Source organism: Bos grunniens, chromosome 1 (genome assembly GCF_055505025.1).
Source record: "Bos grunniens cultivar Pamir isolate PY7600 chromosome 1, Bosgru_T2T1.0, whole genome shotgun sequence".
Lineage (NCBI taxonomy): Eukaryota > Metazoa > Chordata > Mammalia > Artiodactyla > Bovidae > Bos > Bos grunniens.
The window spans coordinates 100,848,103-100,862,561 of NC_141165.1; the positions used below are offsets into that span (position 1 = coordinate 100,848,103).

At 43.3% G+C, this 14,459-nt stretch overlaps 1 protein-coding gene across 7 annotated transcripts in view; it reads right to left on the bottom strand.

Annotated features, from left to right (window-relative positions):
- PLCXD2 (phosphatidylinositol specific phospholipase C X domain containing 2) overlaps nt 1-14,459 on the bottom strand; it is a 57,981-nt gene that overhangs the window by 5,213 nt on the left and 38,309 nt on the right. For 4 of the 7 annotated variants that reach the window (XM_086407242.1, XM_086407221.1, XM_086407247.1 and 1 more), the window contains 2 exons: nt 7,034-7,275; nt 889-1,036 (listed from right to left, as the gene is read on the bottom strand). In XM_086407242.1, coding sequence (XP_086263368.1) covers nt 889-1,036; nt 7,034-7,275 — 390 coding nt within the window. Of the gene's footprint in view, nt 1-319; nt 1,037-7,033; nt 7,276-14,459 lie in introns of all 7 variants that reach the window. The other 3 variants (XM_086407248.1, XM_086407232.1, XM_086407254.1) reach the window with 1 other exon arrangement.

Sequence of the window (14,459 nt, forward strand, 5' to 3'; positions counted from 1 at the left end):
ACTCCAAAGAGGACTTTGCCAAAATGATGCAGGCACTTGCCCGGCAGCCAATTTGGGGAGACCTACAGAATTAGATCAAAGAAATATGGCATGCAACAGACATGCATGTCTATCTCTTGTTGGGCCTCAGATGGCAAAGATGTACCAGTGTTGTTCCTTTCAGTTTTAAGAAGGGGCCAAAGAAATGGAGAGGAATCAGTGTTTTAAAAGTGGGAAACATCTTTCCGATACCAGGGACAGTATGCACTGTTTATCTGAAGAATGAAGGTGACCAATTACCAAGCACAAGCATGCCAAGAACAGCTTGTGGCTGAAATACCTTGGCGATAGATACATCTTACTCTTGGGGAGGAAGTGGTGACATTCAACACGCCTAGAGAAAACTGGTGCTTGACCTTTCTCCCTTCAGAGCCCCAGGGTGGTGAATGAGCCACCCCACAAGGCAGTCCACATCTGCTTTGAGCCATCCTTTGGATCAGGAATGCCTTTCTGCTTCAGCCTTCTCTCTGGCTCAAATACAGCATCCTGGAAGACAACAGGGAACTGGGCCAATTAGGGGACACTCCAGCATCCCAAAGGAAGCTGGAGACCCCATTCCCATATTATATGCAACATCATATGCCATTAGGGAGATGCTGACCTTAACCATAAGAAACATGCTTTCTTCCCTTGGACTTAAGTTTTTAAAAAGTCTCATTTGGGAAAAATGCAAGTAATAGCCCTATAATTTTATCCAAATAACCTCGTGAGGAGGGGAAAAAAATGTCCCATCCTCTTACTCACTTCACCATCACTGCCCAGGGGCATTCAATAGGAAACCCTTCAGAACTCTAGCCTGGATCAACAACTTCAGTATTAAGTTAAATAAAAATTAAATCAGCATTTAACCAAAGCTCTATCCTCCTGTAGGAGGTCATTCAATTCAATGACTGTCGTGGCAAAGTCCACCAGGTCTACAAAGTCAGACGTGATGATGTTGACCCCCATGGCTCCAGGCTTCTGAGTCTTCACCCAGTCTAGGATGGCAGGAAGATTCCTATGCAGGAGAATATTGGGGCAAGAGAGGACAGAGAATTGTGTTTAGAAAAAGAAATAACATTTCTGTTAATATAACAGAAGCATGTCAGTAGAGGTATAAACCACAAACCCCCACCCTTGCCTCCAAATTGGTCTACTTAAATAATCTCTTTGAGGGATAGAGTGATGTCTATTTCATCAGACACCTGTACTTTCAGAATTTCTGTGCTGGAAGAGGAAATTATTTGCCTCAATCACCAAAGAGACAAAATGTCAACAGGACCCTGAAAAATTAAGATCAAGAGTGTAATTATTGGAGGGTTCTTTAATTTTTTTAACCATGAAATTTTTTTATCATGAGAACTTTAAACATATTGCGACACTGAAATAAACTTATAGGAAGCATCTCAAACATCTAGGTTCTACCACTAACGTTTTACTCTATTGTTTACCACATATCTGTCCATCGTGCTCAGTGCATGCTCAGTCGCTCAGTTGTCACTTCAGTCATGTCTGACTCTTTGCGACCCTATGGGCTATAGCCTGCCAGGCTCCTCTGTTTATGGGATTCTCCAGGCAAGAATCCTGGAGTGGGTGGCCATGCCCTCCTCCAGGGAATCTTCCCAACCGAGGGATCGAACCTGCATCTCTTACGCCTTCTGCGTTGGCAGGTGGGTTCTTTACCACTAGCACCTCTAGCATTCCCCTCAATACCTCAGTAAGAAGATCATTAACTAGGGTTCAGTATTTCTTTTCAATTTTTCTTTTGACATAAAGTTTGTACACAATAAAATGCACAAATCTTAAGTGAACACTAGTTGAGTTTTGACAAATGTATATACATAACCCATAGCCATCTCAATGTAGAGAACATTACCAGCATCCCAGAAAGTTCCTGAATTCATATTCCCCATCAATCCCTGCCCCCACTCTCCCAGAGGCAATACTTATACTGACCTTCTTTTAAACACAGATTAAATTTGCCTGGTCTAGAACTACACATAAACCATGCATTCTGTTCTTGTGTGTAAGGCTCTTTCACTCAGCATTATGGTTTTGAAAGTCATCTGTGTCTGTGCACACATCAGCAACTTGTTCTTTTTTTAAATCACCTGATAATATTCCACTGTATGCGTATGCTGCAATTTATCCACTTTCTTATTGATGGGTAAACAGGCTGTTTCCAGTTTTTGGATATTATGAATAAAACTGTTATGGTCATCTTTACATAAGTCTTTTTTTAATGGACATTTATTTTCATTTTTCTTGGGTAAATATCAAAGAGTGAAGTTGTTTTATTATATGTGAGATTTACATTTGGTTTTATAAGAAGCTTCCAGATCTTTTCCCAAAGAGACTGTTTCATTGTACATTCCATGAACAAAGTGTGAGAGTTCCGGTTGCTTCACATTCTCTCTCAGATTTGGTGCTATCAGTTTCTTTTAATTTTAGTCATTCTAGTGGGTGTGAAAAGTTACCTCATGGTGTTTCACTTTGCATTTTTCTGATCACTAATGATGTTGACCAGTTTGTCATGTACTTACTAGCCATTTATATATCTTCTTTCAGAAGTATCTACTTAATTATTTTATCCATTCTCCCTTTTGCTCTTTTTCTTTCAACTGTTGAGCTGTAGAAGTTATTTATATATTCTGGATACTATGCTTTTTGAATATTTTATCCTCCCCTGTAGCTTGCTTATTCATTTTCTCAATGGCCTATTTTGGTGAGCTGAATTCCTTAATTTTGATGGAGTTTATCTTTTTTTTTTCTTTTATGGTTTCTGTAACTTAAGAAACTTCTGCCTGCTCCCAAGTCACAAGATATTTTCCTGTTTTCTTCTAACAGTTTTATAATTTTAGCTTTTATGTTTAGATCTAAGATCCATCTCAAGTTAATTTTAATATGTGGTGTGAAGTACGGGTCAAGGTTCACTTTCGCCATATGGATACAGCAGTACGTGTGGCTTCCTAACAGACCAGTGCTTGTTCACAGTTGTCTTACAGTCAGTCTCATGTTATAATCTGAGGACTTTCTATGTGAAAGCCAGAATGTTGTGTCCAAAGAAGCTCGCAATTCAGAGATGTAAACACATGATGACAGCTTAATGTTACAGTTCCTATTAGCAGTAAGTGGTATAGAGGCGGGTAACGAAGCACCGAGTTTTACATTATGGTAAAATAGCTCACTAAATGCTTGCAACGTTGAAGATGCTGCAGGGAAGACACAAACCAGGGCTGATGTTTGGTTAAGAGATTGGAGTATTTTTAGGAAGGATTTTCTCTACGTAAAATCTGAAAACACACTGCGTTTATTTCTCAGTGGCCCCATTTCTCTTCTTTTGGTAACACCGTCCTTGGTTGTCACCGTCTCTGCTCCGTGTTCCTGGGAAGCTGCCCTCCCTCTTCCGAGCACAGAGCTGACTTCTCAGTCTCCCCCAGGCAACCTGGTCAAGGCCACACAGCGCTTTGTCTTTCTCTTTCTTTCCCTTTTATCCTGACAACTATAATCAGTTCTGGGTCTCTTCCCTTGCTCAGTGGACTCTACAATCAGCCATGGGCTAAAACACATCTCATACATTGATTTGCATTTTTAGATTCATTGCTGATAAGACTTGGTAGGCCACTATCACAAGGGTACTTTCATTTTTAACTGGGACTCCTGAAGACTTAGTAACACCCTTGATTTGACTATAACCTATATTCAAAGTCTCTGTGGCTCAGTCTCTTCCCCAGTAAAATGGGGACCATAATAATACTTCATACAGATTTGGGAGGAATTAAATAAAGTCATGGAGGCTTCCCAGGTGGTGCTAGTAGTAAAGAACCCGCCTGCCAATGCATGAGAAATGCAGCTTTGATCCCTGGGTCAGGTAGATTTCTTGGAGGAGGGCATGGCAATCTACTCTAGTATTCTTGCCTGGAGAATCCCATGGACAGAGGAGCCTGGTAGGCAACAGTCCATAGGGTCGCAAAGAATCGCACATGAAGCAACTTGGCACAGCACACACAACACAAATAAAGTTGGCACATAAAGTAATATGTGTAAAGTGCTTAGAGGAGGGCCTGGGATATAATAAGCGCTATGTAAGTATTGGGAGAAGGAATCATAATGGTAGAGAGATTTGAGGGTGGAGGTAGCAAACTTTCCTAAAGCACAAAATGCTATGTCCTGAGAGGGGAGGGTCACAAATGCAGTTTTGCTTTGGAGACAGAGATCTGGAACAAGGAGTGGCCCACATGAAGGCCACAGCAGCACAGAATCGGATGCATTCAAGCCTTCTTGGGAAAAAAAAAACACCCGCTTGTCTGTATTTAAGGATGAAATGCAGGTGCCACCTTCTGGTCATCACGGGGAAATGAGGATTAAGCGTTTGGTGGAGGCAGGTCGGCTGACTCAAGCCAGAGCCAACAAAGAGCTCTGTGTCACCTTTGTGTTCACGTGGCAGCCTTCCCCAGGGCAAGGATCAGATAACCAGGATTGCGCACAAAGAAAGGGGAATGCAGAACCCACTGTGAGCACGAGCTGCTTTATTTTCTTAACTCTTAGCCTTCCCCAAGGCCTCTTTACCAAGAGATCAGTGCAGACGGCTGAGCCACATACTGCTTACGGTCTGTGAGGCGCTGAATCTCACAGGCTGCAGAGCAGCTCAGAAAGCTCCCTCTGGCTTTCTACCCACTGAGAGCAAGGCTGGCCCATTGTGGGGATGGGCTTGGCAGGCCTGTTTTGTGCCAGGCGCTGTGGGAGGCACTTTTCTGTTAACACTCCACAATCTTGTGTGGTGTTACTAACCCCACTTAACTGGTGAGAAAAACCACAGCTCAGAGTCCTCAGGAAACTTGTCAAAGGCAGCCTGTTGTAAAGGGATTGCATTAGTTTATCAGGGCTGCTGTAAGAAAACGTTTGAACACCAAAACTTTATCTCCCCACAGCTCTGGAGGTCCGAAGTCAGAGATCAAGGTGTCGGCAGGTTTGGCTTCTGCTGAGGCTGGTCTCCTTGACCTGCAGACAGCCACCTCCCTGTGTCCTCACAGGGTCTGTTCTCTGTGCACACCCATCCCCAGGGTCTCTGCATATCCTAATCTCCTCCTCTTACGAGGACACCAGTCAGATTGGATCAGGGCTCACCCAAAAGGCCTCACTTTAAAATAACTACCTCTTAAAGCTTCTTTCTCTAGATACAGCCACATTCTGAGGGACTGGCGGTTACGACTTTGACATGTGAATTTCCAGGGAACACATGAGTGTGTGCTCAGTCATGTCTGACTCTGCAACCCCATAGACTGTAGCCCACAAAGCTCCTCTGTGTATAGGATTTTCTAGGCAAGAATCCTGGAGTGGGTTGCCATTTCCTCCTCTGGGGGCTAAGATATATCGGGCTAATAAGATAAAACAATCCTTATTTTTAAAGACTTCCTCTCCTGTGTAAGTACAACTCTCTGCACAGACTTCATCATAGAGAATCCCACGGACAGAGGAGCCTGGCGGGCTACAGTACATGGGGTTGCATAGAGTTGGACACGGCTTTCATTTCACTTTTTTCAGTGTTACACAGAAATTTACATGTTTATTTTTCCTTACAGAATGTACATCTGTGGGGGCACAGACTAGATTATTCATCTTGTGTCTCTGGATCTAGCTCCTACTCATCACTGAATAAATAAATAAATAAATATTACTCTACAAATTTACCAAAGGCATAAGGAAATGATATGGATATGTGAACATATACTATACAAAGAAAAGTTCATAGTTCTAATCTTGGTTTATGAAACTCTTTCCCAAGTTAACCACAGGTAATTCAATGAAGACAGTAGAGCCACGAAGAAAGGGGTTTTTTAGTTCTGCTCATGGCCAACACAATCAGGAGCTCTCAGGTTGTTATCCAAACCACTGCCAGATGAGCTCCTGTTATAGGAAGTCACACTACCCAAACTAACCAGATAAACAGGGACACATTTTTTGGGTGGATCTTTCATTATCTGAACACCAGCACTCAGCACCTAGAACAGAACTTGGGAACGAAGTGATTCTTGTAAATATCCCTTGTTACCCAAATATATTAACTTTCTCAGCTCTGACTGCAAGGGATGCCCTATTAGGTAGATGTATTTATAACACTGCATTTATACACAGGCATAGGCATACACACATACTTGTACGTATATAAAAGCCATCCTTTTTCTTGACAATGCCTATCATTTATCAGTGTCCAGGATAAAAAACATCATTTAATACAACTGGAGCTTCTCCTGCCTAACTGTATAGTCAGGATCAGTTCTGCTCCAGGGATGTATCTGAAGCTATGACATGGTGGGTGGTATCCTGAGCTGCTTCTTAGGACTGTCACTTAAGGAAGGGAGAAGTGAAGTCGGTCAGTCGTGCCTGACTCTTTGTGACCCCATGGATAGTAGCCTGCACCAAGCTCCTCCATCCATGGGATTTTCAAGGCAAGAGTACTGGAGTGGGTTGCCATTTCCTTCTCCAGGGAATCTTCCCCACCCAGGGATCGAACCCAGGTCTCTCAGATTGTAGACAGACACTCTACCGTCTGAGCCACCAGGGAAGTCCTAAGGAAGGGAGAAGCACACTCTAAATCCTGGGTAGGCCACCTCTGAATCACTAGCACCTGGCCCAGAAGCTTCATTTAATGCTTCATGAGAGCATGAGTGCTTGGGCAGCTTCGAGGGCAGGGCAAGAACAAGACAGAACTGCAAGCCCGATGTGAACAGGAGCAGACTGCTGGTGGCTGAAAGCGCTTTGCCTTTGTATTGAAATTTAGAGTATTCATGGTACAATATGTGTATTTTAACAGAATATTTTATTTAGAGATCCTCTGGCTATGGTTCATGCAGGTCACCTCAAGTGCACGGCTTTTTCAAATACTATGCTTTTGGAATTTTTGTTATTTTAAATCTTCAAAGTATATAGTTTTACTGCTGTTTATTCAGAAGAAAATCAAGATAAAGAGATTTTTTTTTTAACCCTCACTTGAAGGAAGGATGCTCATTCCTACCTGTGGACCAGTGTGTTCTTGAGGCCACCAACCAGGCCCCGGGCAATGGTCTTCACTCTGGGTGTGAGGATAGCTTGAGACACGTGGAAGGAGCCATGGGGCGAGCGCTCACTCAGCGTGGTCTCCAAGAATAGGATGAGTTTGCGCACACTCGTGGTATTGGCCCAGGGCGCTGGGATCTTCTTTCCAGGCCACAGGAAGGGGTATTGCTTGTAGAAGGGACAGTGATAGAAGATAAGAACCTGAAACATTCAGAACAAAGGAGGGCAGTTCATGAGCCACACTCCTATCAGCAGTTATGCTGACATTCAGTTAGAGGCTGAAAGTACATAGGCAGTGCTTTTACCATCCAAATTCACGGACTTCTTCAATTCTATCCTGACCCCCTGCCCTTGGGAATCGCTGGACCCCAGGTGGAGAACCTCTGCGGTTGATCCTGTAAATTATGACTCCTATGTTCACGGAATTGACCCTGAGCCCTTGGGTTGAGATAGACACACTGAACTAATCTGAGAGGTCTCAGGTTTTCAGTTGTGTATGCTGATTCTGAAGGAAACCTGCCAGGTGAGGAAGGGAGAGCAGGAGCTGCACAAGACAGGGAAGACTTCGATTAGGGGATGAGTCTCCATTGGGACCTCTCAGGATGGTGGTGATACTAGCGGTATTGCTAAAATAATTAGCAAGCTACATCGCAGCATAAATTAGCTTCTGAAGGCAGCTGAGAGACAGGGATTGTTCCAGTCCAGAGCTCTGCTGCTTACGTTTCCAGACTGAGTGAATGAAAGTCGCTCAGTCGTGTCCGACTCTTTGTGACCCCATGGACTGCATAGTCCATGGAATTCTCTAGATCAGAATATTGGAGTGGGTAGCCTTCCCCTTCTTTAGGGGAACTTCCCAAACCAGGGATCGAACCCAGGTCTCCTGCATTGCAGGCAGATTCTTTACCAGCTGAGCCACAAGGGAAGCCCAAGAATCCTGGAGTGGGTAGCCCATCCCTTCTCCAGCAGATCTTGCTGACCCAGGAATTGAACCGAGGTCAGTAGTGTATTTTCTCTCCTCCTGGGTGGCAGGGATTCTTTCCTAAGGGAATGTCCAGCCTGTGTATTTACATTCCCTGAACTGCAATCCTTGGATAGCTGGCCTGAGAGCATAATCCTCCAGGCACCCAAGGGCAAGACTCTGAATGTGGGTCTTGTTTCCGGGGCACATTCAGCTGGTGACTAAGGAGCCTAACTGCTCTGGAAGGCCTGGAGCAAGGGAGCGCCAGGCTCCGTGCACTGAACAGACTAATGGTTGTTCTCGTTGTGTTTAATGGCTCTGAGTAATGTCTGACTGACTACTAATGATGTCTGTGGTAAACACATGTCTTAATGAGGTTAATCACAGGCTCATCGTAAGAAGATTGCCTGGGAGATTGGGGAGGATTTCCTGCTGGCATTGTAAATGGCTTGTTTGGAAGGCCAGGGTCTCCAACATCCATAAGGGTGAAGAGCTGGCTGTGAAATGGACAGTGAGAAGAGAGGCGGAAGGCTGCATGATCCTTCAACAGGGCCCATCAGACCACTTCCTGTGCTCCTGGCCCCTGGGCAGAGGGTCAGGGGTTGAAAGGACAGTGCCGTTCTTCACTCTGCCTTGGAGAATGTGCAAAAAAGACACGTTCTACAAAAGGGGCTTTATGCCTTTCCTCAGGAGCCTCTTGAGTAATCTGATCCTGAAGGTTAGAGGGGTAATTTCTGTTTACAGTAGGGGGTTGGCCTAGCACACCAGGACTCCTTTTACAGAATTTTAGGGGCAGCAGCTTGCCCGGGGCCTGTGTTTGGCATCAGACTCCCAACCTCACTCTGCTGTATTTCCCATCTGAGATATTCTTCCCTCCAGCTCAGCAATTTATGTGCCAGTTTTCTCCTGAGACTCAGATTTAAAATCTCATTTCCTGTATAGAATTATTCTTTAATTGACCTCTTCTTATTTTGATCATTCTTTTCCAAGGGCCCCAGGATGTAGGTTTAGACTATATACTATTTTTCAACTGATGGCTTACAAACGCGTTTCTTCATACAGTACATTTGAGGCAGTTTCGTCTCGTAATTGTATATCAGTTGTCTTATATTTTACTAGTGTCACATATTCTTCTTACCTTCTCATTAAGATTCTAATACTGCCAAATTGTAGATGAAATCTTCTCATTCACTGTACCTTCAAAACCCATAGCCACTAATGTACCGGCACAAACCTGTGAGCTGGGATGTAATTGCATATGGAGTAAATGAAATGTGACTGAATGGTTGTACACTTCTTGCCATTAAATTATGGTAATAAAATACTCTGGGGGTTACATGCAAGGCAGCTCACTACATAATGAATAAAGTTTAACCGCCAGCGTGGCGTGCTCCAACAGTGGGGAGGTAACTGAGGCTCTGCTGGAGATCTCTTTGTTCAGCTTTTAAGAGGCATGGCAGGGAAACCTTTGGGAAAGAAAGTGGAACAAAGGAAGCCCTGAAATTCAAATTGATGACATGAGACCTTTTTCTGACATGTCATCACAGTCTCTTTCCATCATAATTTTAGGGGTGTTGGTTGTTGAATGATATAGATTCAGTTCAGTTCAGTCGCTCAGTCATGTCCGACTCTTTGTGACCCCAAGAATCGCAGCACGCCAGGCCTCCCTGTCCATCACGAACTCCCGGAGTCTACTCAAACTCATGTCCATCGAGTCGGTGATGCCATCTAGCCATCTCATCCTCTGTCATCCCCTTCTCCTCCTGCCCCCAATCCCTCCCAGCATCAGGGTCTTTTCCAATGAGTCAACTCTTCGCATGAGGTGGCCAAAGTATTGGAGTTTCAGCTTTAGCATCAGTCCTTCCAATGAACACCCAGGACTGATCTCCTTTAGGATGGACTGGTTGGATCTCCTTGCAGTCCAAGGGACTCTCAAGAGTCTTCTCCAACACCACACTTCAAAAGCATCAATTTTTTGGCACTCAGCTTTCTTCACAGTCCAACTCTCACATCCATACATGACTGGAAAAACCACAGCCTTGACTAGATGGACCTTTATTGGCAAAGTAAGGTCTCTGCTTTTGAATATGCTATCTAGGATGGTCATAACTTTCCTTCCAAGGAGTAAGCGTCTTTTAATTTCATGGCTGCAGTCACCATCTGTAGTGATTTTGGAGCCCAGAAAAATAAAGTCTGACACTGTTTCCACTGTTTCCCCATCTATTTCCCATGAAGTGATGGGACCAGATGCCATGATCTTCATTTTCTGAATGTTGAGCTTTAAGCCAACATTTTCACTCTCATCTTTCACTTTTATCAAGAGGCTTTTGAGTTCCTCTTCACTTTCTGCCATAAGGGTGGTGTCATCTGCATATCTGAGGTTATTGATATTTCTCCCAGCAATCTTGAATCCAGCTTGTGCTTCTTCCAGCTCAGCGTTTCTCATGATGTACTCTGCATAGAAGTTAAATAAGCAGGGTGACAATATACAGCCTTGACGTACTCCTTTTCCTATTTGGAACCAGTCTGTTGTTCCATGTCCAGTTCTAAATGTTGCTTCCAGATCTGCATACAGGTTTCTCAAGAGGCAGGTCAGGTGGTCTGGTATTCCCATCTCTTGAAGAATTTTCCACAGTTTATTGTGATCCACACAGTCAAAGGCTTTGGCATAGTCAATAAAGCAGAAATAGATGTTTTCCTGGAACTCTCTTGCTTTTTCTATGATCCAGCAGATGTTGGCAATTTGATCTCTGGTTCCTCTGCCTTTTCTAAAACCAGCTTGAACATCTGGAAGTTCGTGGTTCACGTACTATTGAAGCCTGGCTTGGAGAATTTTGAGCATTACTTTGCTGGCGTGTGAGATGAGTGCAATTGTGTGGTAGTTTGAGCATTCTTTGGCATTGCCTTTCTTTGGGATTGGAATGAAAACTGACCTTTTCCAGTCCTGTGGCCACTGCTGAGTTTTCCTAATTTGCTGGCATATTGAGTGTAGCACTTTCACAGCATCATCTTTCAGGATTTGGAATAGCTCAACTGGAATTCCATCACCTCCACTCGCTTTGCTCCTAGTGATGCTTCTAAGGCCCACTTGACTTCACATTCCAGGATGTCTGGCTCTAGGTGAGTGATCAAACCATCGTGATTATCTGGGTCATGAAGCTCTTTTTTGAACAGTCCTTCTGTGTATTCTTGCCATCTTTTCTTAATATCTTCTTCTTCTGTTAGGTCCATACCATTTCTGTCCTTTATCAAGCCCATCTTTGCATGAAATCTTCCCTTGGTATCTCTAATTTTCTTGAAGAGATCTCTAGTCTTTCCCATTCTGTTGTTTTCCTCTATTTCTTTGCATTGATCACTAAGGAAGGCTTTCTTATCTCTCCTTGCTATTCTTTGGAACTCTGCATTCAGGTGCTTATATCTTTCCTTTTCTCCTTTGCTTTTCGCTTCTCTTCTTTTCACAGCTATTTGTAAGGCCTCCTCAGACAGCCATTTTGCTTTTTTGCATTTCTTTTCCATGGGGATGGTCTTGATCCCTGTCTCCTGTACAATGTCACGAACCTCTGTCCATAGTTCATCAGGCACTCTGTCTATCAGATCTAGTCCCTTAAATCTATTTCTCACTTCCACTGTATAATCATAAGGGATTTGATTTAGGTCATACTTGAATGGTGTAGTGGTTTTCCCTACTTTCTTCAATTTTTGTCTGAATTTGGCAATAAGGAGCTCATGATCTGAGCAATAGTCAGCTCCCGGTCTTATTTTTGCTGACTGTATAGAGCTTCTCCATCTTTGGCTGCAAAGAATATAATCAATCTGATTTCAGTGTTGACCATCTGGTGATGTCCATGTGTAGATTCTTCTCATGTGTTGTTGGAAGAGGGTGTTTGCTATGACCAGTGCGTTCTCTTGGCAAAACTCTATTACCTTTGCCCTGATTCATTCCGTACTCCAAGGTCAAATTTGCCTGTTACTCCAGGTGTCTCTTGACTTCCTCCTTTTGCATTCCAGTCCCCTATAATGAAAAGGACATCTTTTTGGGGTGTTAGTTCTAAAAGGTCTTGTAGGTCTTCATAGAACCGTTCAACTTCAGCTTCTTCAGTGTTACTGGTTGGAGCATAGGCTTGGATTACCATGATATTGATTAACCCACTCTTAAAACTATATCAGAGCTTTACTCTCTGCTAGAAATTCACTGCCAGAATGATTTGTTACTCCTGAAATTACCTGTTTCTCTGCAAATTTCTAAATGATCTAGTATGCAATATGGCAGCCAGTGTACAAAATTATAAAATTATAACCTGTTTACCAACTTAGCTCAAAATTTAACCTTACCCAAACCCTCATATTCAAAGGCCCATTCACAGATCTTCCCTGTCTCCCATTCAGCAAACCCTCTGAAAACCTATGATAATAGAGGCTTATAAATAAAGCCAAAGTGTTTTTGTTAGCATAATCTATGACTCTGGTTGTGAAAATCACCAAATGTGTGAACAGCCCTGGGAAAGCATTGAGAACTGTGGGAACTCTGGGGAGCTGACAGTCTGTGACTGAGACAGCCTTGCCACTCACCAAGAATGTTCTACTGGGAAAGCCTCAGTTTTCAAATCTGTAAAGTGAGGATAAAAATGACAACCTATGTCCTAGTGCTGTTGAGAGAATTTAATGAGTTAATCCCTGTACTTAGCACACTGTAAAAGTCCCATGAATGTTAGTATTGTTCTTGTTACTAGTATTATTTAATGTTGTAAGAGAGAGATTCCACTGGGGAAAAGTTTCTCCAAATTAGGCTTGTGAGTCCAAACAGATATAAACTTATGTTTAGGGGAGAGGTGTAGTAAATGTTTGGCAAAATATCACTTATGAAAGTTTTAGTGAAGAAAAATAGCTTAGATAACTTTAACAGACACTGAGAGTTAACTCGGACATGCCAGACATCCTAGAATGTGAAGTCAAGTGGGCCTTAGAAAGCATCACTATGAACAAAGCTAGTGGAGGTGATGGAATTCCAGTTGAGCTATTCCAAATCCTGAAAGATGATGCTGTGAAAGTGCTGCACTCAATATGCCAGCATATTTGGAAAACTCAGCAGTGGCCACAGGACTGGAAAAGGTCAGTTTTCATTCCAATCCCAAAGAAAGGCACTGCCAAAGAATGCTCAAACTACCGCACAATTGCACTCATCTCACATGCTAGTAAAGTAATGCTCAAAATTCTCCAAGCCAGACTTCAGCAATACGTGAACCATGAACTTCCATATGTTCAAGCTGGTTTTAGAAAAGGCAGAGGAACCAGAGATCAAATTGCCAACATCCGCTGGATCATGGAAAAAGCAAGAGAGTTCCAGGAAAACATCTATTTCTGCTTTATTGACTATGCCAAAGCCTTTGACTGTGTGGATCACAATAAACTGTGGAAAATTCTTCAAGAGATGGGAATACCAGACCACCTGATCTGCCTCTTGAGAAATTTGTATGCAGATCAGGAAGCAACAGTTAGAACTGGACATGGAACAACAGACTGGTTCCAAACAGGAAAAGGAGTTCATCAAGGCTGTATATTGTCACCCTGTTTATTTAACTTATGCAGAGTACATCATGAGAAACGCTGGACTGGAAGAAACACAAGCTGGAATTAAGACTGCTGGGAGAAATATCAATAACCTCAGATATGCAGATGACACCACCCTTATGGCAGAAAGTGAAGAGGAACTCAAAAGCCACTTGATGAAGGTGAAAGTGGAGAATGAAAAAGTTGGCTTAAAGCTCAACATTCAGAAAACGAAGATCATGGCATCCGGTCCCATCACTTCATGGGAAATAGATGGGGAAACAGTGGAAACAGTGGCAGACTTTATTTTTCTGGGCTCCAAAATCACTACAGATGGTGACTGCAGCCATGAAATTAAAAGACGCTTACTCCTTGGAAGGAAAATTATGACCAACCTAGACAGCATATTCAAAAGCAGAGACATTACTTTGCCGACAAAGGTCCATCTCGTCAAGGCTATGGTTTTTCCTGTGGTCATGTATGGATGTGAGAGTTGGACTGTGAAGAAGGCTGAGTGCTGAAGAATTGATGCTTTTGAAGTGTGGTGTTGGAGAAGACTCTTGAGAGTCCCTTGGACTGCAAGGAGATCCAACCAGTCCATTCTAAAGGAGATCAGCCCTGGGATTTCTTTGGAAGGAATGATGCTAAAGCTGAAACTCCAGTACTTTGGCCACCTCATGCGAAGAGTTGACTCATTGGAAAAGGCTCTGATGCTGGGAGGGATTGGGGGCAGGAGGAGAAGGGGACGACAGAGGATGAGATGGCTGGATGGCATCATTGACTTGATGGACATGAGTCTGAGTGAACTCTGGGAGTTGGTGATGGACAAGGAGGCCTGGCGTGCTGCAATTCATGGGGTCACAAAGAGTCGGACACGACT